Raw genomic sequence first — 27967 nt, 5'->3', positions numbered from 1 at the left:
GGCAGATTGGGTGAGGCCTTTGGCTTTTCCTCTGAGTAAAATGGGGAGCCATGGGGGAGTACAGAGCAGGGGTTGTCATGGCTGGGCTTAGCTTTCAGGGGACAGACTCAGTGGCAACACCCACTTCCTGAAGCTGGAGCAGACTCTGCAGAGTAGCTCCACAATGCTAGTGCTCTCCTTTGCTGCAGGTGTGATGACCAGACAGCCAAGAAGCTCATGACTTACTTCCACTTTGACGGTGGTGACCACGTCTGCACCCCAGGACAGCTAGAGGCCCGCATCGCCATGCTGGTGGAGCACCTGGGGACCCAGGGCTGCAGTGGGAAGGCCCTAGGGACACCTGGGGACAAGGTCAGCTGAGCCCCAGGGGTCAAGGTCTGGACCAATGCTAGAGTCTCTCATAGCTGGAAGAACCCTGAGGGATGTCAGCCAAGTCCGGGGCCCTGTTCACAGATGAGCAAACCAAGACTCAGAGAGGAGATGCGACTTGCTTTGATTTGATTTAATGAATAATATTTTGGTTGCAAGTTAAAGGAATCATCTCAGATTAGCTTGAGTGCAAAACAGGTACTTATTATAATACAGAGCTGGCAAGATCAGCTTCAGAAGGACAGCCGAGGAGATGAGCTTCAGGAACAGCTGGATCCAGTGACTCAGACCAGATGGTCTCTGCCTACCCCTATCTGCTCTGCTTCTCTGGGTGCTGGCCTCATTTCCCCCTACTCCAGAAGGGCCTCCTCCATGGGGTGGGGAAAGGAAGGCAGGACCACAGACAGCTCTAGGCTCTCATTGGTCCACCTAAGAAAGCCCAGGGAGATAAGAGCCCAATGTATTAAATCTCAGGGAAGAACTCCAGCTGGCCCAGCCTTGGTCACGTGCCTGTCCCCGGGCCAATCCGTGTGGTGGGCAGGCAAGGTTTAAGGATTAGCAGCTCCATCAGTCAGATGCCCAGGAAAGTTACTGAGGGCAAGGGAAGGAGCTGGAAGGCAACACCACGAGCAGGGTGTCACCATTTCGATAAGACCACTTAGCATTTTTTTCTCATCTCTCTACTCCATGGCAACTTCTACACTCCACAGTAGTCACGTGTGGAGTGCCGAGCGCTATCATTGCACTCAGCCCTAGCCCACTGCACTTTTGCAAACTGTGGTTTTGATTGTAAGATGGTTTTATATTTATATACCTGAAATTCTGAATCCATACTATTTTTGACATATCTGTGGTCTGATGGGGTTCCAAAGGGCATGGCCACCACCCCTTCTCTAAATAAATTCCAAGGAAGTGGGGGGTTAGGAGAGTTACTGGGGCACATGACTTGTGTCCCCAAGCCTACTGTCTAGTCCCATCGGCAATGGGCACTGACACCATGCCTTCTCTGTCCTGCCCAAAGCCCAGAATGGACCCCGAGTGTCCAAGGGCACCACACCTTCAGCTGCTTCTCTTTCCCTCCATCAGCGCCAAGAATAGGGACTGTCTCACTCCTAGCATCCCTGCTTTAGAAGGCAGGTAGCCATGTGACACTGTGACTGCCTGGCATCTGGCCCCTGGTGGGAATCCTGGGGGGACCCATAGTCTCGGCTCCCCTGGCCAAGGGTGGGCCATCACTCATGCTGTCCCAATCGGGCCCCTCTCCTGGGGCTCTCCATCTTGAGGGAAGTGGGAGCATGGCTGGAGGGTGTCCTTCTCAGCTCTGGCCCCTGGACAAGAGGCTTGAGATGGTCCTGCCCTCTCAACCCACATTGCTGCTCCATCCCTGAGTATCTCCAGTTGCCAGTCTGTTCTGGGAATGACCCATAGCCTGCCAGTGAATTAGCTTTCTTTTCAAACTAGCCAGATAGGTTTCTATTGCCTGCAACAACAACAAAAAAATGTATTAAACAGAAAAGAAAGCAGAGGGGTAGAGAAGGGAAAATGGAGTCGTCAACTAGAAAACAAAATATGCATATTCTTATATTAATGCAACTTGCTGTGTGACCTAAGGCCAGACACGCAGCCTCTTTGGGCCTTGATCCCACCCCTGGGAAGGTGGGTGATTTCATCTGCTCAGCCACCTGGCAGGCCAGGGTGGGTCAGACAAGATGACCTCTGTAAAAGGGTCAAGGCAAGTTGTAGGCCCTGTCTGGAGATGGCACAGAGAGTCCTGGGCAGAAGGCAGCAGGGTGGGTGCTGAATTCCCGGTGGTCCCTGCAGGCAGAGCTGCAGCAAAAGGTGGAAGAGAATGAGCATCTGAGGCTGGAGCTGCAGATGGTGGAGACAGAGAGGGTGCGGCTGTCCCTGCTGGAGGAGAAGCTGGTAGACGTGCTGCAGCTCCTGCAGAGGCTCCGAGACCTGGTAGGCACACCCAGAGCAAGGGGAGGAGCTCTCTGGAGAGAGCACTGGCCTGTGTCAGGCACCTGGCCCTGAGCTTTCCCCACATTAGCCAGGTGTCCATTCTGTTTCTAGATTCAGAAAAGGAGGCTCAGGGATGTTAATTAAAAGGAAGGGAAGGCTTCTCTGTCCTGCCCAAGGTTATATTATTCATTTCATGAAGCTAATATAGGTTTGATTTCAAAACCAGATAAGGATAAAAATATAAGAAAGGAAAATTATAAATTAATGTCACATTGAAACATGGATACAAATAAACAAATATTAAATAAGATATTAGCAAGCCAAATCCAGCAGTGTTTAAAGAAATGCATGACCAAGGTGGAATTAATCCCAGTAATTTGCAGTTAATTCAAGATCAAAAAATCTAAAAAAAAATTTTAAAAAAGATTAAAAAATCTATTAACGTCATATACCACATTGCAGGTTAAAGGAGAAAAGCCATATATTCATCTCAATAGATGCAGAAAAGTAAAAATGGTCTCCTTTTATTATAAAACTCCTCAGAAAATTAAGAACAGTAAAGACCTTCCTTTACCAGTTGAGGAGTCTCAGCCAACTACCTCTCATAAACCTCATACTTATTGGTGAAATGTTGAAGGAATGCTTCTAAAGTCAGAATCAAGACATGCATGCCTGTCACCGCTGTTTGTATGCTAACTAGAGGTTCTAGCCAATGCAATAAGACAAGAAAAAGAAAGAAAAGATGTAAGGATTAGACAGGAAGACACAAAGCTGCTAGTGATTGTATATCATACTCATCTACATAGAATACCCAAGAGAATCCAGAGGCAAATTATTGTAATTTCTTTGCAAGGTAAATAATACAATATCAGAACACAGAAATCAATTGTGTTCCTAAAGAGCATCAACAAACCATTATTTTTGTGTGTGTGTGTGAGAGAGGTTAATTTAGGATTACAGCCACTATAAGGTGGAAGTAGGATTTGAACCCATGTTGTCTGGGTTTTAAGTGGACTCTTGCTTGTGCACCAAACTGCCTAGGACACAGAATTACCAAGGCCAAAGCCAGTGCAGACAGACAGCCTGAGAGGATGGCTGAGTGGCAGCCAACACCAGCAGCCTGTGAAGATGGTGGTTACTGCCACTGCTCCAGGCCATGCAACCTGGAGGTAAAAGCTGGTTCTTCTACCTCCTAGTTAGGTCGATTTAGGCAAATTTCTCCTGTCTCAGCACTGCTTTTCTTCACTAGTTAAAAGGAGCCTTATAATAGAAGTTGTTGCAAAGATTAAATGAGTGAATGAATGCATAAAAATGCTCTTATTCCTGTCTATTTCTGAAGTGCCAACTTCTACTCTGGCACATAAATGGTAACCCATAAATATGTGATCTTTGATGGAATGGATCCTGTACCCCCTCTATTCACCCACCAAAAGTCTTTGAGAAGCCCATCAGGTAGTGGGGCCAGGGTAGGGCCCCAGGAAGGGATGGGGGTAGTGACTCTGTGTGCCCCCAGGGAGCCATACAGAAGCCTCTAGGGGCCACCAAGTCCCACCCACTGAATGAGGACATGGCAGCCACATAGAGCTCCAGCCCTGTCTCCATTTCTTTTTAAGAACATATCAAAAAGAGCCCTGGGGAAGATCTTGCTGAACACCCTGGATGCTTGCAAGGACCCCACACACGGTAGGAGAACTCCCTCATCTTTCAGAGCCTGGGTGCAGAGAGTGACTGATACAGTGCTGTCTGTCCTGAGTGTCTTGTCTGCAAGATGCCACTGTCATTACTGACCTTACCACTCACAAAGTGCATAGTCAAGAAGAGGCTTCAGAAAGTTAAAAAGGCTATTTGACAAGAGCAGGGGAACCAATATCCCAGGGAGAAGAACTAAACAGAAGCCAGCATGGTCACACACCCCCAAGGGAGGTAGGCAGGGTTCCCTGACCTACTGTCAGTTCAGTCCCTGAGCTGAGTGCGCGCCAGGCTCTGGGGAGGTGCCCAAGTCATGACAACAGCCCTCTGAAGAAGGTGCTGTTATTGTACCCATTCCACAGATGGAGAGACTGAAGCAGAGAAAGGCCAAGAGCCAACTGTGCCCAAAGCCTTGAGTCTCCCCCCTTAAGCACTAAGCTACATAGCCCCCATTGTCTAGAGAAAGTTCAGGGCAGTGGTATTTCATCAGTTCCAGACTAGCTGGTGAAACCAAGAGGAACCAGGCCAAGCTCTCTCCTCAAAGAGCCTCATGTGCTAATGGAGGCAATGAACTGATGATGAGCCTTTGCTCACTGGCCTCACAGGGCATCTCTGGGCAAGGCTCAGGTTTTTCTAGTACCCTGAATGGTCCCTGGAACTGAGAGGGAGGTCAGAAATTGTGTGCTAGGAGCCCCCTTCTCTGGGGTCCTCAGTGGGAGGGAGATAAGATGGGAAGGTAGCTGGGCAGGACTGGGGAAGGCTCCAGAAAGGAGAAAGAGTGGCTATGTGGGCCACAGTGAGCAACCTGAACTATCCTCCCTGTCTGCTCTTTCCTTCCAGAGGGGAGATCTGGACCCTCGGCCATTCTGGATGCCCTGCACCAAGCTTTGGCTGGCTGTGAGCTCCTGCAGAGAGAGCTCCCGGCACCAGCCTCCACAACTCCTGCCCTCACCAATCCCCTCCTCATCTCCTGCTGAGGTCACTGGCTCAGCCTAAGGGTATCTTGGTCAGCCTGACCTCCACCAAACGAGCCTACGGGATCAGTCTGACCACCGTCACATCCTCAGAACCCTGAAGAACCTGGCTCCTTCTGAGACTGGGTTCAACCACAGAGCCTCCCACAACAGAGCCTGGCAGACATCCTTTCCTTGAATTCCTCCCAGGTCTCTTCACAGCCCCTGCATTTCTGCTGCCAGAGTTCACATTGAAGCCCTAGGGCTGCTGGATCAGCCCATACCTGCTGTTGCCCCTCCTGCCCACTTTCTCACACAGCCCAGCCCAGAATCCCTTCCTTGGTCTTCTGGGATCTTTTCCCCTCCCAGCACTGTCCCCTTCCTCTCACTGGTGTGCCTGATACAGGCACACTGTGCCCAACCTCCAGGCCACACTTGGCATACTAGGGGATTCCCACGCCCCCAGAAGCACTAAAGACCAGGTAGGGCTCAGGGAACACAAAGTGGGGGTGATTACTGCAGGCTTCTAGGTGGAGGCTGTCCTTGAACTAGCTCTAGAAAAGAGATAGAATTTAGATACAAAGAGGATTTAATGTGAGGGAACAGCAAGAGCAAAATGTGGTGCCAGAAAAGGCCCCCATTAGTACAGTACTTAGGACACCTCTTTTCCAAGCATATAGTGGGTACTGGATTTCACAGGGTCACAGGAAGGGCTAAGACAAGCTGCTGGTCTCACCTACCTTAGCATCTTGGAGGAGAGAAAGATACATTGGCAAATAATATGACATGGGTGAAATCGGTGCTAAATCGATGTAATATATTTGTGAGAGTCCAGCCAAGAGGGTTTCATCTGAGCCAAGGAGAGCACATGCACCACAGAGGGGAACTACAGGGTGGAGGGCAGGTGCCTGGAGGAACAGTAGCAGGACTTGAGGCTACTTGGAGGACTTGATGGCAGATGAGGATCTGGGACTTGCTCCCACAGACAATCGGGAACCATAGGAGGATTCTGAGGTGGATAGAGGGAAGAAGAGGCAGCTGCAGGACTGTAGGAGGAAGGGGTAGTAGAAGCCTGGAGCCAGAGCTACGGGACACAGAAGGGGATCATGGTCATGAAAAGAGGACCAAGGGGTATCCGGTTGGGAGCCTGGGAACAGCAGGCACCCCAGGGCAGGGCAGCAGGGACTAGGGACAGACAATACCTGACCTCCTGTCTGGACTCAGACACTCAGCAACTTGGATTGGGCGCAGGAGGCATCAAGGAGCCACTGCAGCCTCCTAGGGAGAGTGACACAGGCCCATTCCCAGTTTCCCTATGATTCCTCTGGGAATGGAATGAGAGACCAAGGCCAGTGGCCATTCCAGAGGGGCCACCCCACCCCTGGTCCTATCAGATGGGCCAGTCTTTTTTGAGAAAGTCCCCAGGATACCTCATGGGCCATTGGGAAGGGCTAGGCACTGAGGAGGGTGGTCTGAGCAGAGAGGGCTGCCCCCAGCTTGCTCCTCTCAGCTCAGCCTGAGCCCACAGCCCTCCTCCTCCTGGCTGTGCTAATAACTGCATGACCCCCACCTGTGCCCCTGACCAGTAAGAAAGCTCAACTTTCCATATCCTGCCCATGGTGGCATTCACAGAAATCTACACGTATGTTAAGATTCATAGACATTCGGGGCTCACGGGTGGCTCAGTTGGTTGAGTGTCCAACGCTCTGACTCTTGATTTCAGCTCAGGTCATGATTTCAGGGTCATGGGATGGAGCCCTCACACTGGGCTCCACGCTCAGCAGGGAGTCTGCTTGAGATTCTCTCTCCCTCTGCCCCTGCCCACTCCCCTCTCTAAAATAAATAATCTTTTTAAAAAATTATAAAAATAGAAAAAGATTCATAGACCTGGAAGCTCCCCTCAAAAAAAAAAAAAAAAAAGTGCACTTCACTGTATGTTAACAAAAAATAAGAGGGACCAGAAGAGATATTCCTGGAGTGCCTCCGGGCTCTAGGGACCTGGAATCTGCAGACAGAGGCAGAGGGCTCTTTGTGGGTTACAACTACACTAAGCTTCATCCTCAAGATTTCCCTAATTAAAATCTCTTACAACTGCCCAACCATCAGTGGTTCATCACATTTGTATATCCCTAATCTCATTGGAAGCAAGTTGAGCTAGATTCAGATATAGAAATACCCAGAATGACACAGCAAATCAGCATCCAAGCCTGGAGAAGGGCCTGTTTTCTGCCCACATCTCTTGCACTTTCTACCACAACCAGCTGTCTCTGGCTAGGAGACTCTGGGCTCGCTAAGGGTTTGGAGTCTGGATTAGTTATGGTATAGGCTAAAATGCCTTGATAAAGAGAACCTAAAACCTAAATATTCTGGGTCAAATAAGATATAACTTTATCTCCTTGCTCTAAGAGTCCAGAAGTGAGTGGTCCTGGTTGGCAGAGCAGCTCTACTCTATATGGTCACCCAGGGACCCAGGTCCCTTTCACTTGGTTGTTCTATCATTCCCTAGAGTTATGTCCTCCCTTGCACAGTGGAAGCCAATTCATCAGCACTGCATCTGCCTTCCAACCCACAGGAAGAAAGAAAGGGAAAGGGAAAGAAAGGCACTCTGGCTCACAAAGCTTCTATTCACCTCCCAGTGGCCATGCTCAGGCTGGCAGATGTCGTCTGTGGCTAGGCAACCATGGGCCCAGTTTCCAGTCCAGCATGGAAGGAGCTTGGAAGTCACCAGTCCATCCTAATGACAAGTAAAAAGCTGAACAAGCTGAAAATTCAACAACTCCTTTTAGATGCATAAGAGAAGTGAGGTTGCAGGACAAACGGCGGCCTCCAAAATTGGAAAAACAGACTGGTGAATGCAGAGAATCACAACCTGCCAAAGAAGACTCTACCTTCTCAGGAACCAGTACCAGAATAGGAAAAGCTGAACTGCAATCAGCAGAATTGGTGAAGACTCATTTTGGGCAAGTATAGACAGTTAAAAACTCCAGGGGGACCCAGTCATGAGGGGTGGAGTCCCACACCTTTGTGAGTTTTACTTTTAAAAAAAAAAGATTTTATTCACCCATTCATGAGAGACACACAGAGAGAGGCAGAAACACAGGCAGAGGGAGAAGCAGGCTCCATGCAGGAAGCCCGACACAGGACTCGATTCCAGGTCTCCAGGATCAGGCCTTGGGCCGAAGGCGGCGCTAAACCGCCAAGCCACCCGGGCTGCCCAAGTTTTACCTTTTGAAACTCTACCAGGTCCTCACAATGAAAGTCAAAGTAGAAAAAACCCTGCTTCTCACAGTGGGAAGGGAAGTAACCATTTTTGAAATATGCCAGAACATTCCATTTTCCTTAGGAAGGCCTACCCTTAGGAGAAACTATTTTACCAGAGCCTAACCAATTGGGGTTTTATCAGAGTCTGTATTAATTTCAGACAGAGCAGAATTCAGGAGCAAGGAAAAAATTTAAGAGACAAAGGCATTACACAATGATAAAGGGTCAATTCTCGAGGAAGATGTAACAATCCTTAGCGTGTATGCACCTAACAACAGTGTCAAAATACATAAGGCAAGAAACAGTAGAACTGTGAGTTGAAATAGATGAATACATTATTATATTTGGAAACTTCAACTCCCCTCTAATGGAAATGAATAGATCCAGCAGACAGAAAGTCAGTAAGGACATAGTTGAACTCAACAATATCATCAACCAACTGGATCTAATTGACATCTATAGATGACTTCATCCAGCAATTGCAGAACACACATTTTTTCTCAAGCTCACATGGAATATTCACCAAGATAAACCACATTCTGGGTCATAAAACACACCCTCACAAATTTCACCATATTCTGTATGCTCCCAGACCATAATAGAATTAAACTGGAAATCAATCAATAGAAGTAGGTGGAAAATCCCAGAGTATGTAGAAGTTAAACAACACACTCCTAAATAACACACAGGTGAAAGAACAAATCTCAGGAGAGACTTAAAAATACTTTGAACTAAATGAAAATGAAATGCAATCTACCAAAATTTGTGGGATGCAGTGGTTAAAGGGAAGTTTATAGCATTGGATGCGTATATTGGAAAAGCAAAAGATCTAAAATAAAAAATCTAAGCTCCCACCTTAGGAAACTAGAAAAAGAAGAGCAAATTAAATTCAAAATAAGCAGAAGAAAAAAAATAATTTTTTAAAATAGAGCAGAAATCAATGAAATTGAAAATAGGAAAACAATAGAGAATAACAATGAAACCAAAAGCTGGTTCTTTGAAAAGATCAATAGACTCAATAAGTCTCTTGCTAGGCTAATTGAGAAAAAGAGAGAAGATACAAATTGCTAATATCAGAAATGAATGAACAGATATCACTATAGATGATCATTATATGGATAATAAAGGAATATTATGAATAATTCAGAGCCCTCAAATCTGGTAACCTAAGTGAAATTGATGAATTCCTTGAAAGACACAATCTGCCAAAACTCACACAAGAAGAATTATAAATAGGCCTATATCCGTTAAGGAAACTGAATCAATAATTAATAAGAGAAAGCACCAGACCCAGATGGATTCACTGGATACCAGATGGATTTGGTAATTTTACCAAACACTTAAGAAAGGAATTCTTGCAATTTTCTACAATCTCTTCCAGAAGATAGAACCAGAGGGAATACTCCCCCAGCTCATTCTGAAGCCAGCATTACCCTAATAGCAAAACTAGACAAAGATATTACAAGAAAAGAAACTATGGCGCTATACCTATCATGAACACAGAGGCAAAAGTCATTTAAAAAATAAAAAATTGGGGGATCCCTGGGTGGCTCAGAGGCTTAGCATCTGCCTTTGGTCCAGGGCGCGATCCTGGAGTCCCGGGATCGAGTCCCACGTCGGGCTCCCGGCATGGGCCTGCTTCTCCCTCCTCCTGTGTCTCTGCCTCTCTCTCTCTCTCTCTATGTCTATCATAAATAAATAAAAATCTTTTAAAATAAATAAATAATTAAAAAAATAAAAAATTGGGGGATTCCCTGGGTGGCTCAGAGGCTTAGTGCCTGCCTTCGGCCCAGGACATGATCCTGGAGTCCTAGGATCGAATCCAACATCGGGCTCCCTGCATGGAGCCTGCCTCTCTCCCTCTCTCTCTCTCTCTCTCTCTCTGTGTGTGTGTGTGTGTGTGTGTGTCATGAATAAATAAATAAAATCTTTAAAAAAATAACAAACTGAATCCAACAATATATAAAAAGAGTTATACACCATAACCAAATGGGATCTATCCCAGGTATGCAAGGCTGGCTCAACATTCAAAAATTAACTGAGGTAATCCATCATATCCACAGACTAAAACAGAAAAATGACATGATTCTATCAATAAGTGCAGAAAAAACATTTAACAAAATCCAACACCTATTCATGATAAAACAACAATAACAGCCTGTCAGCAAACTAGGCATAGGGAACCTCTTCCACTTGATAAAGAACATCTACAGAAAACCTAGAGCCAACATCACACTTAATGGCAAGAGACTAGATACTTTCCCACTAAGATCAGGAACATCAAGGATGTCCCCTCTCACCATTCCTTTTCAACATCTTACTGGAAGTCCTAGCCAAAGCAAAAGACAAGACAAGGAAATACAAGGTGCTGTGGACTGAATAATTGTATCCTCTAAAGTTCATATGTTGAAACGCTAATCCCCAGTATTTGTGGCTGAGGCCTTTGGGAGAGAAGTATGTCTTGAGGGTGGAGCTCTCATGATAATGAGTGTCCTTAGGAGACTTCTTGCTTCCTCTCTCTCAGTCTCTGCCAGTCAAGGATACAACAAGGAAGTGGACATCTGTAAACCAAGAAGGGGCTCCCACCAGGAACCCAACCACTCTGGCACGCTGATCCAGTCTCCAGAACTGTGAGAAATACATGTTTGTCGCTTGAGCGCCCCAGTCCATGGCATTGTTATAGCAGCCCAAACTGACTAAATCAAAAGGTACACAGATTGGGAAGGGAGAAATAAAACTGTCTTTGTGCACAGATGACATGATCATCTAAGTAGAAATCCCAAAGAAACAACAACAACAAACCCTGGAATAAGCAATGATAGAGAGATCACAAGATACAAGGTTAATATACAAAAGTCACCTGCTTTCTTATATACCAACAATAAATGAGTAGAATTTGAAATTTAAAAAACACCACACCATTTACATTAGCACCCCCCAAAATGAAACACTGAGATACAAATCTAATAAAGTATGTGCAAATTCTATATGAAGAAAATTGTAAAACTCCGATAAAAGAAATGAAAGAACTACGTAAATGGAGGCATATTCCACTTTTGCAGACAGGAAGACTCAGTATTATCAAGATGTCAGTTCTTCCAACTGATCTCTCCATTCAGTGCAGCCCCAATCCAAGTCCCGGCAAGTTATCTTGTGAATATTGACAAATCGATTCTAGAGTTTATATGGGGAGGCGAAAGACCCAGAAGAGCCAACATCATATTAAAAGAGAACAACAAAATTGGAGGATTGACACCACCCGACTTCAAGACTTACCATAAAGCTACGGTAATCCTGTGTAGTGCTGGCAAATAAATCAGTGGAACAGAATAGGAAGCCCAGAAATAGACACGCACAAATACAGTCACCTGATCTGTGACAAAGGAGCAGAGGCAATATAAGACAAAGATAGTCTTTTCAATAAATGGTGCTGGGACAACTGGACATCCACATGCAAAAAATCATAATAATAATTTAGATACAGACCTCACACCCTTAACAAAAATTAATCCTTCACAAAAACTAAAGTGAATCGTAAACCTAAATATAAAATGCAAACCTACCCAACCCCTAGAATATAACACAGGAGAAAACCTAGATGAACTTGGGTATCTTATAACCTTTTAAAATACACCAAAGACATGATCCATCCCAGATACCCTGGAATTTGTTAAAATTAAAATTTCCTGCTCTGAGAAAGACACTGTCAAGAGAATGAGAAGAGAAGCCACAGACTGGGAGAAAATATTTGCAAAAGACATAACTGATAAAGGACTGTATCCAGAAGAGACAAAGAGTTCTTAAAGCTCAATAATAAGAGAATTAACAAGCTGATTTTTTTCCCAGTAGGCAAAGGACCTGAACAGACAACTCACCAAAGATACAGAGATGGAAAATACACATATGAAAAGATGCTCCACATCAGATGTCATGGGGGAAGTGCAAAGTAACACAAAGGGATGCCATTCCACGGCTATTACAATGGCCAAAATCAGAAATGCTGACAGCCTCAAATGCTGGTGAGGATGTGGAGCAACAGGAATTCTTGTTCTCTGCTGATAGGAAGGCCACTTCGCTGGCTGGGAAGGCACAAGTGGCACAGCCACTTTGGAAGACAAAGTTCTTTAAAACTAAACATACCCTCACCATATCATCCAGCAATCACGCTCCTTGGGATTTTCTCCAAATGAGTTGAAATGTAGATACATAAAAAAGCTCGCATGTGAGTGTTTATGGCAGCTAGTTGCCAAAATTTGGGAGCAGTTAAGATGTCCTTCAGTGGAGGAATGGATACATCAGCTGTGGACAATGGAATATTAGCACAAAAAAGAAATGAGCTACCAAGGGGTGACTGGACTTCAGCCTGCCTTCAGCTCAGGTCATAATCCCAGGGTCTTGGGACTGAGTCCTGCATCGGGCTCCCGGCAGGGAGCCTGCTTCTCCCTCTGCCTGTGTCTCTGCCTCTCTCTCTGTGTCTCTCATGAGTAAATAAATAAAATCTTAGAAAGAAAGAAAGAAAGAAAGAAAGGAAGGAAGGAAGGAAGGAAGGAAGGAAGGAAGGAAGGAAGGAAGGAGAAAGAAAGAAAGAAAGAAAGAAAGAAAGAAAGAAAGAAAGAAGAAAGAAAGAAAGAGAAAGAAAGAAAGAAAGAAAGAGAAAGAAAGAAAGAAAGAAAGAAGAAAGAAAGAAAGAAGAAAGAAAGAAAGAAAGAAAGAAAGAAAGAAAGAAAGAAAGAAAGAAAGAAAGAAAAAGAAAAAGAAAGAAAGAGGAAGAAATGAGCTACCAAGCCACAAAAAAAACACGGAGGAAACTTGGATGTGTGTCACTAAGTGAGAGAAGCCAGTCTGAAAAGACTATGTATTGTGCAAGTCCAGTTGTATCACATTCTGCAAAAGGCAAAACTATGCAGTAGAAAGACCAGAGGTTGCCAGGGGCTGGAGGGGGGAAGGGATGACAAGGTGGAGCCCAGAGGAATTTAGGGCAGAGAAACTGTTCTGTATGAGGCTGCGATAGTAGGTATATTCGTCAAACCCCATAGAATGGACACCCCGACAGTGGACCGTATTGTAAAGCATGGACTTTGGAAGATGATGACCTGTCCAGGTAGGTTCATCGGTTGTAGTAAATGCAGCACCCAGATTTGGGGTGTTGACAGTGGGGGAGGCTGTGCCTGTGAGCTGGGGTCACAGAGCCCAGGGGAACTCTATTCTTTCTGCTCAATTTTTTTTATGAACTTAAAACTACTCTAAAAAAAATTAAATCCATTGGAAAAGAAAAAAAGGCGGGGGTGGTGAGGAATGGGCACAGAAGGTCTCTCAGCTGTGTTTACAGCGCTGGTGTCCGTTGCATCCGGCTCCCTCAGCCCTGCTGACTGGGCCCTGGGGGGCCTTCCTTTTGCCCAGTGGGGGACAGGCTGCAACCTCTGCAACTTTAGGACCTTGAACTTAGGTGTGACCTAAGCATCTGCCTGATTCTCTGCCCTGGCCCAAGGTTGACCCGCTGCTCCCGCCCAGTGGAACCTGGCTCCCCACCTCAGGGTGAAACATCCTGAGAGGACCATGGGACTTCCCTGGAGAAAGGCTTGGGTCAGAGACCAAAGGCAGCATCGACATCTGTGACCAGCAGAAGCTGGGTTGGTGGGGGGCGGGGGGGCCCGTGTTCTCTCTCACCTCTGCCTCTGACTGATGAGGGCCCACGTCCACGGCCATGAAGCTCAGGAGCAGAGCCCGGACTCAGGCCCCAGCCTGTCCCCGTGATAAGCAGGTAGGGCCTGTACTCAGGTCTGAGGTCACTGATGAAAAACAGGGTCAGAGGGTACAATGTCACAGAAAGATGGGGCACAGCTTTGCTGAGCTGCAGGCTGGAGTGATGTCTCCGGGGGGGGAGAAACTGTGGAACCCAGGGAGCTGCCATCACGGGAAACCTGGGGTTCCCTCTGGTCAGAAGCAACGTAAGTGCACAGTTCTTGAGAAGCTCTCACCAGAAAGAGGGCCTCCCCTGATATTTGGGCCTGAGTACCAGTCGCAATGCTAACCTAGAAGTTTCCTGTCAACTGAGGCTCCTGGGAGCTACCACGGATTAACTCACCCTTGGCAGATGCCTCTCAGGGCACCTGGGTGGCTCAGTGGTTGGCCATCTTGCCTTTGGCTCAGGTCATGATCCAGGGGTCCCGGGATCGAGTTCCACATCGGGCTCCTCCCTCTGCCTGTGTCCCTGCCTCTCTCTCTCTCTGTGTCTCTCATAAATGAATAAATAAAATCTTAAAAAAAAAAAAAAGACAGGTTGAAAGGAAGACCCACCGCGGGCATAGAGCTTGCTGACCAGCATAACACACCCTGGCCCTGGCCCGGACGGCCGCATGAGGAGGTCTGGGGGGCCAGTGAGGCAGGAGAACAGGCGACCAAGAGCCAAGGAGATGACAGGCTGTGGCGTACATGTTAGCCAGGCTCCAAGTCCCCAGGACATGCTCCACTGAACAAATTCAAAGTTAAGACGATTATGAATTTCAAGACTACAGCCACAGAGCCTTAAACCCCAATCTCAGGGCCTGAGTGGGGAGCCCTTGAGCTACAGGGGCAGGGGTTGCATGCTCTGAAACTGGCTCTGAAGCTGGCGCCGAGTGGCAAAGCCAGGAGGCAGGGAGTGAGGCAGTCCTCTCACCATCTCACCGTGCTTCCTGGAAAATAGGAGAATTAGGTGTTTGTGAACAGCCTTCAAATCTCTCACCCCTTTCTTTGCCTATTTTCTAGGGGGGTTTCTTTGGGATTGCTCAAATGGTCTGCAACTCGGTAAAAATGTTTTTTTTCTGGGGGAAAAATGTTTTTGTAGGAATTTCTAACTAACACCCTTTCTCATCTTCTGGCGACAAAATCATTCTGCTGACCTGAAATTGCCCCGCTCGGCCGAGCAGCCTGTAATTTCACACTCTGGCCACTAGGTGGCGAGGGCACGCGTTTAACCGAGGAATGAACAGGCCAGCTTCGGAATCGTCTGGGAGCAGGGGGTGGAACTCGTCTGAGTGACCCTCCTTAGATATTTGCCATATCTTTGCACCACACGTGCTATTACCAACTCAGTATTTTTCTTAGAATCAGCCCACTTTTTAAATCTATGGAAATGATTTTAGAAAGTTGATATGCTCTAATTTAATTGAGAAAGAGGTCCCACCTGCCATATAGGGAAGGTAACATCGCAGTAAGTTCACGGAAAATAAAATGACTTGTTGGGCAGCCCCGGTGGCGCAGCGGTTTAGCGCCGCCTGCAGCCTGGGGCCTGATCCTAGAGACCTAGGATCAAGTCCCACCTCGTTGGGCTCCTACATGGAGCCTGCTTCTCCCTCCTCCAGTGTCTCTACCTCTCTCTCTCTCTCTCTCTCTCTCTCTCTCTGTCTATCATAAATAAATATTAAAAAAACAAATAAATCATTCTATCAATAAAATAAAATGACTTGTTAATTTCTGGCCAGATGCATTTGCTGAGGCTGAGGGGACAAGCAAGGGTCAAAGCCCTGGGGCTCAGGGGGGTCAAGCCAGCCTATTTGATCTATTCAACCAAAGAGATAAAAATCCTTTGACACCACAGAGAGATCAAAGGGTGCCAGGCCCACCTTTTATGTCCTGACAGCATTCAGACAGGCCCTCCCCTGTGGCTGGCCAGGGCCAGCCACGACAGACTATGCCAGGCTCCAAGCAACACACCTCAAGTACCGACTCATTCAGCCCTCTGGCTTCCCAGGGAAGTGGAGTCTTTTATTCCTTCATTTTACAGATGAGGAAACTGAGCCAGAGAGAAGTGGAGACTATATCCCAAGACCACGGAGCTAGTAAGTTAGCAAAACTGGGTTCAGAAGCTGGGCATGCTGCTCCACAGCGTGGCCCCAAAAGGCTCTATGGATAGAGATGTATGTCCACAGAGAACCAGCTAGCAGAGTTTCTGGTCAAAGGGGCCCCAGTAGCTGGGGCAAGGATGACCCAATTACCTCTGGTTGAACACAGGCTAAAAAAGCTAGGTAATAGTTTCCACTTCTTACTCTCCTCTGCTTCCCATGAGAAGAGAAAATTAAATTCTTTCAGGGGAAGAGTTAAGGATCCTGGTTCCTCCAAATAAAGGGTTTCTAAGCAGTTTCCCTTATAATACAATGACCAGACCAAGACTCTCTCCTTCAGGTCAGGGAATGGAAAAGGAGTGACTGCTCCTCGTGTGTCTCAGTATGTATGTATGCCATATGCATGGGGACTACCTGAAATCACCTAAGAGACTCAACCGTCATTCTTTACTCTGTGAACCTCCTCCATTATGCCTCTGTGGGTGTCTGGGGTCCCTGAGGAGAAGCTGGGCTTGCAGGCAGACAGAAAAACAGGCAAACAGCAAGGCCACTAACTCAACTGGGGGAGCAGGTCAGGGAGGGCTTCCTGGAAGAGGTCATGCCCTAGGTGAATCCTAAAGGAAGGAGTGTGACAGGCAAGACTGTGGAGGGTGAGGGCAAGGGGGCTCCAGAAAGAGAAAAGCACAGTGAGGGAAACCAGCATGTGTGTGGGGAGTAGCAACAAAGATGACCTCCCATGAAGCTTCGGATCAGGAAGAGATGACAGGGGACCCTGGAGTGGATGGTCAAGGAGAACTCTGCCGAGGAGTTGGATTTCACCCCAAAGACGCCAAGGAGCCATGAAAGGATGTTGAGCAGGCAAGTGTCAAGGTCAAACCTTTGTAGCCAGAGGAAGAGACTGGCATCCAGAAGACAAAAGTCCTGGAGAGATATGGACTGGCTGGAACCAGAGAGACAGTTGCAAAACTGACAAATATGTATTATGCATGGACTATGTGCCAGGTGTAGATGGGGTTATAAACAGCAGTTAATAGAACAGAGTCTCTGTCCTCTTGAAGTTCACTTTCAGTGGGCACAGACATTTAAGAAATGAGTAAAAACGTAGGGGCATCTGGCTGGCTCAGTCAGGGGAGCATGCAACTCTTTTTTTTTTTAATGTTTTTTTTTTTAATTTTTATTTATTTATGTTAGTCACACAGAGAGAGAGAGGCAGAGACACAGGCAGAAGGAGAGGCAGACTCCATGCACCGGGAGCCTGACATGGGATTCGATCCCGGGTCTCCAGGATCACACCCTGGGCCAAAGGCAGGAGCTAAACCGCTGTGCCACCCAGGGATCCCAGCATGCAACTCTTGATCTTAGAGTGGCAGGGTCATGAGTTGGGAACTCATGTTGAGATGTAGAGATTACTTAAATAAAAACTTAAATAAACCTTGTTAAAAAAGAAGAAATGCATACAAATTTAAATAATCTTAGGTCCTGTTAAGTGCTATGAAAGGAATTACGTGGAATACTTTGGTGCAAAATAATGGAGAATTGCCTTAACTAGGGGGGAAGGTCTTTGAGAAGGAGGTCACTTGAATTGAGACATAAATGATGGTCAAGAGGAAACCATGGTAGAATTTGGGGGAAGGCTGCAGGTAGAGGCACCAGTGAGTGCAAAGGCCCTGAGGCAGGAAGATACTGGAGTGACTGAGAAACAGAAAGAAGGTCAATGTGGCTGCAGATTAGCAAGTAAAGAGGAGAGTGCATGACAAGGTCAAGAACTAGGTGGGTCAAGCCCCAGAGGGCCTCGTGAAACACAGAGGAGGTGTTATTCTGGTTGCAATGGGAAGCCAAGGAAGTTAACGGAAGAGCAGAGCAGTGGCAGTACAGTGGGTCAGTTCTGAATATATTTTAGGGGCTGAGACAGCAGGAATTACTGATGGGTTGGGTAGGGGTAGAGTCCAATCTTTGGAGGGGTTTTGTGGTGGAGAGAGGCAGGAAAAGTAGTGGTAATCAGAGGAAGACGTGCAGTTAGAGAGGGTTTTTTAAAAGGACAATATTATAGGCCATTTGTAATCTAATGGGGATGACCCAGGAAAGGATCAATTTGATGAGGTAGGGGAGCAGCTAGCTGTGGGAGCAATATCCCTGAGATCAGGAAAGATGTTAACCTTAAGAAGAAAACCACCAGTTACCTTGCCAGCAAAAATTGATTGGGGAATAGAAGAGAACCGCAAACTGAGACACGTAAAGCACTGCAAAACCATAACTGAGTCGGCAGAATGCAGAAGAGGAAGGCCCTTTCATAGAGGAAGGGGAGGGGAGCCGGGAGGGGCTGTTATAAACAAAAGTCCATTGGAGCAAACAGCTCAAAGTGCGGTGACTTTTCATTGGGCTGAGTCGTGACGGCCCCTCCTCGCTGGGCTGTTGCCGGGCGAGGCGGGGAAGAAACCTGCCTTCCACCTGCTGGGATAGTACAGTAGCCTCCACGTGCAAGGTCCCTGTCTTCCTGCCGGGTCTACAAGGGACCACGATCGGAGGGGCATGAGAACTCCCCCTGCTGGCCTCCCCACTCCATCCTAAACAAGATTTCCTTTCATTAATTTTCACAAAGGGGACCTAACGCAGAGCCCAGAGCAGAGTTTGCCCTTCCTCTTGGTTTTCTCTTGCCGCTGTAAGAAATTACCACAAACTGAGAGCCCTACAGCAGCACTCATGTATTACCTCCCACTTTCTAAGGGGCAGCAGTGGGACCTGGGTTCTCTGCTTCAGGTACCCCAAGGCTGAAATCACTGTGCGGGCAGAGGCCTGTTCCTTCCCAGAGGCTCCCGGTAATAATCCATTTGCAGGGGCACCTGGGTGGCTCAGTGGTTGAGTGACTGCCTCTGGCTCAGGTTGTGATCCCAGGGTCCTGGGATCAAGTCCCACATCAGGTGGGAATAAATAAGTAAAATCTAAAAAAAAAAATTCCACTTGCAGGCTCATTGCAGCTGTTGGCAGCACCCAGCTCCCGCATTCTCTTCCAAGCAGCAATCTGCAGCAAGTCCTTCTTACGGTGGGAAACCTACCTCTGTGCCCTGGAGCCGAAATATAACCCGAAGACAGAGTTTGGGAATAAAGAGGAACGACACCTGTTTACTTTGCCCGGCAAAGGAGGCTGCAGCCGGCTAAAGGCTTCCGGACTGCAGACCCACCAGGGGTAAAAGGCTGAGGGGTTTATAGGAAAATGCAGGATCTGGGAGGTTTTTTGTTTTGTTTTGTTTTGTTTTGTTTTTCTGGGAGGTTTTGATAAGAATCCAGCACGTTCCACCAGCCACATTGGTCATGTCTCCAACGTGGTTTTACAACTGGTGCTGGCCCTGTCCCCCCGAGCCTCCTTACTAAGTGTCAATACCAAGTTCCTGGACCCAAGGATTCTACAAGAAAACAAGTGAAGCGGAGGGGAGGCTTCAAGAATGAGAAAGAAAAATATTTGTTCAGTTTGAAGTCAAGCTTTCTGGAAGCGCTAGTGTGTCCATCTTCATTCTCATCCACATTTATGGTTTTTTCTAAGATTTTATTTATTTATTTGAGAGAAAGAGAGCACATAAATTGGGGGAGGGTCAGAAGGAGAGTGAGAAGCAGGCTCCCTGCTGAGCAAGGAGCCTGACACAGGGCTCCATCCCAGGACCCTGGGCCCATGACTTGAGCCCAAGGCAGCTGCTCAGCCCACTGAGCCACCTAGGCGCCCCTCACCTTTACGTTTCTATAGAGGTTCCATGCTCACACCCCGGATCTCTCCGACTTCCCTTTCTGCTGCATCTCTCTCACTTCCTCTTCTGCCAACAGCCACAGAAAGTTCTCTGCATTTAAGGGCTCACACGTTTCGATTAGGCCTTCCTGGAAAAAAAACGTCCTTTTTAAGTCAACTGTGCCACAGAGCACAGCACAACTATAGCTGTGCTGTCTCACCAGATTCACCAACTCCGGGGACCAGGGTATGGGATGTTGGGAGGCATCCCCTGGATTGCTGCCCACTCAGCCTCAGAGCAGCAGGACAACTCTGAGCTCTAGCAGGTGGGGAGGCAGGATGCGTGAAGGCACACGGACAGGCAGACTGGTGGGTTTGCCCTCAGAAGTTGTAACAGAAACCTGAAAAGATAGGCTTCGACAAGATAGATGTTATCTCTCTCTTTCTCTCTCTCTCTTGCTCTCGCTCTCACTCTCTCTCTCTCGCTCTCAGGAAAACGCCCAGGTAGGCATGCCTGAGATGGATGGCAGTTCCAGAACTGTCAAGGACCCAGGCTCCTTCTGTCCTCTGGCTCTGCCATCCTCAAATCAGGGCTACACCCCATGGACCAAGGTGGTTTTCCTCAGGGGCCCCTGGGTGGCTCAGCGGTTGAGCGTCTGCCTTTGGCTCAGGTCGTGATCCCGGGGTTCTGGGATCGAGTCCCACGTCGGGCTCCCTTCATGGAGCCTGCTTTTCCCTCTGCCTGTGTCTCTGCCTCTCTCTGTGTGTTGGAAGAAAGGAAAGAAAGGGAAAAGAGGGAAAAAAGGAAAGAAAGAAAAGAAAAGAAAAAAAGAAAAGAAAGAAAAAAGAAAAGAAAAGAAAAGAAAAAAGAAAAGGAAAGAAAAGAAAAGAAAGAAAAGAAAAAAGGGAGATGGTTTTCTAGGCCCTGCAGCCAGTGGGAAGCAGAAACAGTTACCTCCTCCTCCTTTCCCATTGGCCTAAGCTTGGTCACATGACTACATCTAAAGGCAAAGGAGGCTGGGAAATGTAGTGTTTGGCCTGAAGGCCAAATGTCCTGCTAAAATTCTATTTGTATGAAAGAACGGAAGAGTGGACAGTGAAGGACAATGGTCATCCCTGAGTCAGCTTGTGAGGTCATGATGTTGAAAGTATAAAAGTACAGTGACAAGATCACTGACCAGGAGACCTTGATGAGGTCCGAGAAGGAGCAGAGCGGGAATGCTCAAGGACTTGTGCTGGAATGGGGAGGTGTCGTCAAGGGGTGAGACCTCTGCATCAAGGCTTTGAGGAGGAGCAGTTGTGCTGATGGCCAGTCTGAGGTAGGGCCGTGAGGATGAATGGCTGGAGTGGGCCCGAGTGCAGGAGCACAGTTCGGGCAAAGGCCAAGAGACTGCGAGGCCAGGGTGAGCAAGGGTCACCCACGTGAATGCTGGAATTACAGAGAGGGAGGACAATGTTCATGGTGGACAGGAAGCCATGTGCCCGAAGTGGGAGTCACCGCTATGAGGAGCAACCAGGATGGGAAGCAGCGGGCAGGAGCAGGTGGCCTGGAGGACAACACACAGACCAAAAGAAGTGGGGTTTCAGTGAGGAAGAGAAATCACAGGGAGCAGCAAGATGGGGCAGGAGGACAGACTCCTGGGGGAAAACTGGGTTCCCATTCTAGAAGTGGAGGAGGATCTCAGAGGAGAAGCAGGTGAAGGGCTCTGGAGAGAGGTGGGAGACAGGGCAGGAGGAGGGGCTGTAGAGTGAACAGACAACCACCCGAAAGGGGACGAAGTCCATAGATACACAGAAGGCAAAGGGCAGCCTGCCAACTTGGCAGGTGATGGGATATGGCAGCGAGGGCGAGGGGACATCCCTGACGGTGTCACAGATTTCTGGCTGGGTGGCTGGGTAGAGGCAGCTGGCCCTCCATAAGGGGAAGATCACTGAGGGGGGCAGGTTCTGGGGGCAAAGACAGCCAGGTTTAGGGCATGGTGGGTGTGAGCACCCTGTAGGACACTCAGACGGAATGCCCAGCAAATACAGGATGCCAGGTCTGGGCTGGCGTTGGACATGGCCGGCAAGCGGGGCAGCTGGGCCAGAAGCCAAGAGAGAACATACAGGACTGAGATGGGACTTGGTGCCCGTGAGAAGTATCAACTATATGTGGGTTAGTTGTGAACACAAGGGGGTGAGGGAAGTGGGCAGGGAGCATGCTGTGGTGTTCAAAACATGCACACACACACACAGGATTTTTCCAGAATAGGGGGCAGCTGGGTGGCTTAGTGGTTAAGCATCTGCCTTTGGCTCAGGGTGTGATCCCGGGAATCAGGATCAAGTCCTGCATTGAGCTCCCTGCATGGAGCCTGATTCTACCTCTGCCTGTGTCTCTGCCTCTCTCTCTCTCTCTCTGTGTGTGTGTGTGTGTGTGTGTGTGTGAGACACACAGTGTGTGTCTCATGAATAAATAAATAAAACCTTAAAAGAAAAAAAATTTTTCCAGAATAAAAGAAGTCATAAGCATGTTTACAAACTGAGAGGAAGGAGGGGGCCAGACAGAGTGGGCCTCCATATATAGGAAGTAGAGGGTGACCTAGTAAGGAGCCTGAAGGGGCAGGAGTGGAGAATGCCTCAGTTTCTCCACAGGGAACATAGCATAGGATACCGGGCCAGCCAACTTGGGCAGCCCTGGGAGGCAGAAGCTCCTACCTCAGGAAGCCCAAAGAGCTGTCCTTCTCCCTCCGTCAACCCCGACAAAGGCCTGGCTGACCAAGATAAGGAGAACGAGGCATGCTCTTTAGGCCCAGAGGTTCTTTAAATAAAAGCTGCCACATCCATACGACTGAACCATGGCGAACACTGGTGGCCTATGTGGGTGTATTCACAGGTAGAAAAAGGAGGTTCCGGAAGAGCGTGGGCCCCAGTGACCAATTTTGGGTAAGAAAAAGAAAAATACACACAGGAGAAAAAATAAAAGTCTTGCTTGATGTTGGAACTGATGGAAAATTTTATTGTCTTCCTACTCATCTGAACAGGCAATTTTTCCCATAACAAAAATGAGTTCTCATGTGTGCTGGGTTTTTGTTTGTTTGTTTTTGTTTTGTTTTGTTTTTTTAATGTTGGACAGGCTAAAAATCAGAGGGAAATCTCAGAGGCCCCAGAGGAGGAGTGTGTGTCCAACTGGGTCAGGTCAGATCAGGAAACACAGCCTGGGGGCCGGGACCCCCGCTCACCCGGACTCCCTCCGCACCTGCTGTAACGGTGTGTAGGCAAAGGGAGATAGGCCAAGGCCAGGCGTCCACAATGGGAGCCGGGACGGTCCATGGAGGTTGACATTCCTGTCTGGGCTCCAGGTTCCTATGACAGTGTTCACCACATACCTGCCAGGTGACCCCAGCTGGGGCAAGCTATCTCCACAGCGGGCATGACTCTGGGGCACCAGATGACACCTTCCCTCCCCACCCTGCTCTGGATCAGGGATCAGAAGGTTGGGGAGGCTGGCCCCTTGGGGCACACCTGTTAGCCTACCTGGGCTTCATAGGAAGGTGAATGCCCAGCTCCTTCCCAGAGAGCAAAGCCAAACTGAGCAGAGGACAGGAGCCCAGGGACCCTCTGGGGCTGGCAGGGGAGACCCAGGCCCCTGGCCATGGAGGGTGCAGAGGCTCGCTTGAGGGGGGCACGTGATAAGAAATAAGAAGGCCCACATCCTCAGGTCACCCTGGGCAAGGGAAGTTTATCACAGTTCACTTTACCAAAATGAGGTATTACTCTACACTTCTGCCCATTTCACTCTTGTTACTCAACAACACAATGGAAAGTCCTCCAACGCAATTCATGCAGTTTTATTTCATTTAACATAATGTCTGCATAACATCCTGTGGTGTGCATGCAACCGTACCTATTCCTTTTGTCTCCAATTTTTTGCTACCACTAACAACACCACAGTATACATCTTTGGGCACTTAAAACAAAACAAAACCCAATCCCAGATGTCCTAGGAGCAGAAGGCTGTTGAGGGGGCCCCGGGCCCCAGTGGCAGGCAAGCCTCTCAGGGAGTCAGGTTTCCCCTCTGAGAGGCTTGCTGGCATCTGCACAATGAGGGGTCCACTTTCAGAGGTCCTCCCTGCTGATGGAATCTCTCAGAGTCAAAGCATTGGCTCCCTCCTGCAGCCACCCAGCAAACACTAAGGGAGGGCCTGCAAGTGCAGGCGCTGACCTGGGCACTGTGGCTTGACCAGAGAGATGGCTCCAGCCCTCAGGGGACTGCTGTGCTGTGGGGGAGAAGCAGATGACAAATACACAGATGAACGGGAACCACGCCATGCCCTCTATGCGGGCTCTGAGGTGTGAGATGCTAAAAAAATAAAACACCCACAGGGCTGCCTGGGTGGTTCAGTGGTTGAACGTCTGTTTCTGGCTCAGGATGTGATCCTGGAGTCCCGGGATCGAGTCCCGCATTGGGCTCCCGGCAGGGAGCCTGCTTCTCCCTCTGCCTGTGTCTCTGCCTCTCTCCGTGTGTCTCTCATGAATAAATAGATTTAAAAAATCTTTAAGAAAAAAAAAGTGCCTTTTTCCTTGACCTGTTCAGAAGAACCAAAGACAATTTAAAACAACATTGTTGGGCAGCCCCAGTGGCCCAGCAGTTTGACACCACCTTCAGCCAGGGCGTGATCCTGGAGACCTGGGATCGAGTTCCGTGTCGGGCTCCCTGCATGGAGCCTGCTTCTCCCTCTGCCTGTGTTTCTGCTTCCATCTCTCTCTGTGTCTGCACATGAATAAATAAATAAAATATTTTTTAAAAAATTAAAAAAAAATTGTTCTCCCTTCATAGGGTCCTCAGCCCAAGGGAGCTACCCAACCCACACCCTGTGTATGCACACAGGACAGGGATTATTGCTCCCATTTTACAGATGAGGAAATCTGAGATTTGGAGGAACAATCAGCAGAGCCGCTCAACTCCAAGGCCTCCTCTTTCTGGAAGCCTTCCCCACCTCCTGGGCCTGGTGAGGGGCTTCTTTGGTTTTCCCACAGACCCTGTCCTGAGGCCCAAGGAAGCACTGGTGGTACAAGGAGATGCACTGTGGGACCTCCTTCTGTAAATAGGGGTTGACCTGCCATTCGGGGCCCAAGTCCCTGGGAGCCCCAGAGCCCGTGGCCTCTGGAGACAGCCCTCCAAGGCTGCACGCGGGGGATAAGCCAGGCTATTTTCATCATTTCCTTCCTCCTCCCAAGCGTCGGCCACCGTTGACTGCCTCTCATAGAGCTGCCTCCTCAGCCCCAACCAGGACCATTCAGGCTACAGAAAGGGGTGCCGGCTGCAGGCCTCACAAGTAAGTGTCCCTCCCTGTTGCCCAGCACCACCCCCCGCCCACAGCACACCCTATGCAGGTGGGACGGTGAGTCAGGCCTGGCAGGGACGGAGGGCAGCCATGGAGGCCTGCCCTGTCTCTCCTTCAGCTTTCCCCTCCAGAAGGTGGGGTTGCGGGGGCACTCGCTCAGAGACACTGGCTCCATGGCTGATTCAATTAATATTCACGGACAGCCTGCCATGGGTCAGGCCCTGGGGGGCGAGCCTGACTTAGGAAAGGGAAACAGTCATAAGAAAGTCAGTGAACCAGGCAAGAGCTTGGAGCTCACGAGGCCTGAGTCAGAGTCCATCCTCCGACACAGACCCCTGGGTGGACCCCACAGGAGTCACTCCCCATCTCCGGGCCTTGATTTGCCCAACTCTGAGGGTTAGCCTAGATGCGTGGCTCCCTCCTGGCCCTCATATCAGCATCCTCACCCTACTGTCTTCTACATCGGGTATCACCTAGTTGTTCACTAGGCCACGGACGAGCACCTGGGAATCGATGGGAGGAGGTGCAGTCTGGGAAGTCCACTCCATCAGCCTGTCCCCAGGCTCTGGCGTGGGGGCGGGGGGCAGCCTGTGGGCCAGGGCTCAGGACTGGGAAGCATCTAGCAAGCCTCTGCACCCCTCTCCCCGAGCAGGAGCTGGGGTCTCTGTCAGGGGCTCTTCCAAGAGCGTTCTTACCCACGTTCCTCTCCGCCGTCACAGCTCCGCTCACCATTGGTCCCTGTGATTGTCCAGGGAGGCTCAGCTAGGCCTGGGTTGGGCGCCCATCACTCCCTTCGGCCTTTGCCACCCTGTTTCACAGAGCAGAAGGCTGAGGCCTGAGAAGGGAAGTGAGCTGTCCTTTGCCCCAGGTCGGTCCCAAAGGCCAATGGCAGGGGTGCCGGCCACTAAGCATCCCTTACATCACGGCCACTGTCTCCACAGCCAGCCCGCCAATGCCTGCCTGGGGGGCCCTGCTGCTGCTCTGGGCTGCCACGGAGGCCACCAACGACTGCCCCGCAGAGTGCACCTGCCAGACCCTGGAGACCATGGGGCTGTGGGTGGACTGCAGGGGGCGGGGACTCAAGGCCCTGCCCGCCCTGCCGGTCCACACCCGCCACCTCCTGCTGGCCAATAACAGCCTCCGCTCCGTGCCCCCTGGTGCCTTCGACCACCTGCCTGGGCTGCAGATCCTCGACGTGATGCACAACCCCTGGCACTGTGACTGCAGCCTCACCTACCTGCGTCTCTGGCTGGAGGACCACACGCCCGAGGCCTTGCTGCAGGTCCGCTGTGCCAGCCCCGCGCTGGCCACCACCCGGCCGCTGGGCTGGCTGACGGGCTACGAGCTGGGCAGCTGCGGCTGGCAGCTACAGGCACCCTGGACCTACCCGGGGGTCTGGTGGGATGTGGCTCTGGCTGGTGTGGCCGCGCTGGGCCTGGCTCTCCTGGCTGGCCTGCTGTGCACCACCACGGAGATGCTCGGCTGAGCCCCTCCCAGACCCCGCCAGGCCCAGGCAGCTGAGCCACCAGCAGCTCCAAATAAACTGGCTGCTCAACCATTTACTCCAAGCTCAGAATGTGTTTTTTTTTCCTCTCAGCACCCATGTCTGGCTCTGGAAACCTGGGTCCATTTTGTTATAACCAGATACCAACTGGGGCTTCTCTGTCCCCCAGATTCCTAGTAAAATGGGCTGTACCACCTCTTCCACACCAGCCACCCCAACCCCATGATCCATGGACATCCGGAGCCCTTGCTCAGTAGCCTGACAGGTCCCAGGACTCCAGCACCCACGCTCTCCTCTGCCCTGGCACCTGCTTCTTGCATCGGCCACTCCGGAGGGCCCAGGTGGATTTCATATCAACCTTTAATCCCTATAGGGGCAGCCCTGGTGGCTCAGTGGTTTAGCGCCACCTTTGGTCCAGGGCGTGATCCTGGGGTCCCGGAATCGAGTCCCACATCAGGTTCCCTCCATGGAGCCTGCTTCTCCCTCTGCCTGTGTCTCTGCCTCTCTCTCTCTCTCTCTCTCTTTCTCTCTCTCTCTGTGTGTGTCTCATGAATAAATAAATAAAATCTTTTAAAAAAAATAACATTTACTCCCTAGAAATTCCACAGAAAGCTTGCTCTCCCGACACAGCAGTGAGCAGAGCAGGAGGCACGGAAGACCCCAGGTGGGTAGGGGAAGAGCCGTTTCCATCTCCCTGGCAGACATACCTTGAAAGGCACATCACAGTCTCCAAAATGGCCTTTGGCCACTCTGTCCTGGCCATGAAGACACCTGTTCACCTGGCCCCATCCTTTCTCCCCTTCTCTTATAAGCTCTCTCTCTTTTTCCTCCTCTCTACCCGTCCTCTTTAGAAACCAAATAACAAATTCTTCCCTTTCTCATGGAAACAACTCCAGGTGCCAACATCAGGACACCTGCTAACTCTGGAGTCCCACTTCTTTTTTTTTTTTCTTTTTTAAGATTTTGCTTATTTATTCATGAGAGGCTCCCTGTAGGGAGCCCGATGTGAGATTCGTTCCCAGGACCCTAGGATCACACCGTGAGCTGAAAGCAGACGCTAAACCGCTGAGCCACCCAGGTGTCCTGGAATCCCACTTCTACCCCCAGCAATGATCATCAAAATTCTTCAAACAAGACACTTCTCTCCCTTGGGGAATTTCTGGTACCAGCAATTAAACTAATAAACTTTTCTCCATCACGTGAGAGACTATTTCCAGGTCTGATACTGGCCAACCCAAATCCAGATATAATGACACCAAGACCCCTCCCTCAAAGGAGGTCATGTGGTGGGCCTGTGGCTCAGAGGGTGCCACAGGAAGGCCAGGTGGGCACAGAGCACCACTGGAGGACAGTGAGCCACAGAGGTG

General features: G+C 49.3%; 2 protein-coding genes across 2 annotated transcripts in view; both read left to right on the top strand.

Moving 5' to 3' along the window:
• EFCC1 (EF-hand and coiled-coil domain containing 1) overlaps positions 1-7075 on the top strand; it is a 41947-nt gene extending 34872 nt beyond the window's left edge. Inside the window, exons 5-8 of the mRNA XM_025448484.3 lie at positions 189-351; positions 2191-2331; positions 3945-4014; positions 4861-7075. Coding sequence (XP_025304269.1) covers positions 189-351; positions 2191-2331; positions 3945-4014; positions 4861-4997 — 511 coding nt within the window. The 3' untranslated portion in view covers positions 4998-7075. The remainder of the gene's footprint in view (positions 1-188; positions 352-2190; positions 2332-3944; positions 4015-4860) is intronic.
• A 17879-nt stretch (positions 7076-24954) lies between these two features.
• GP9 (glycoprotein IX platelet) lies at positions 24955-26658 on the top strand. Its single transcript, XM_025448476.3, has 2 exons — positions 24955-25087; positions 26038-26658. The coding sequence occupies exon 2, from the start codon at positions 26049-26051 to the stop codon at positions 26580-26582; it is 534 nt and encodes a 177-aa protein (XP_025304261.1). The 5' UTR covers positions 24955-25087; positions 26038-26048; the 3' UTR covers positions 26583-26658.
• Positions 26659-27967: the final 1309 nt, after the last annotated feature.

The sequence above is a fragment of the Canis lupus genome, chromosome 20 (assembly GCF_003254725.2).
Source record: "Canis lupus dingo isolate Sandy chromosome 20, ASM325472v2, whole genome shotgun sequence".
Classification (NCBI taxonomy): Eukaryota; Metazoa; Chordata; class Mammalia; order Carnivora; family Canidae; genus Canis; species Canis lupus.
The sequence above is the reverse complement of the archived record's forward strand: the minus strand, read 5'-3'. Positions and strand labels throughout refer to the sequence as shown.

Excerpts from the sequence above, each read along its gene's own strand:
- GP9 (XM_025448476.3), top strand. The coding sequence starts at position 26,049 with ATGCCTGCCTGGGGGGCCCTGCTGCTGCTCTGGGCTGCCACGGAGGCC.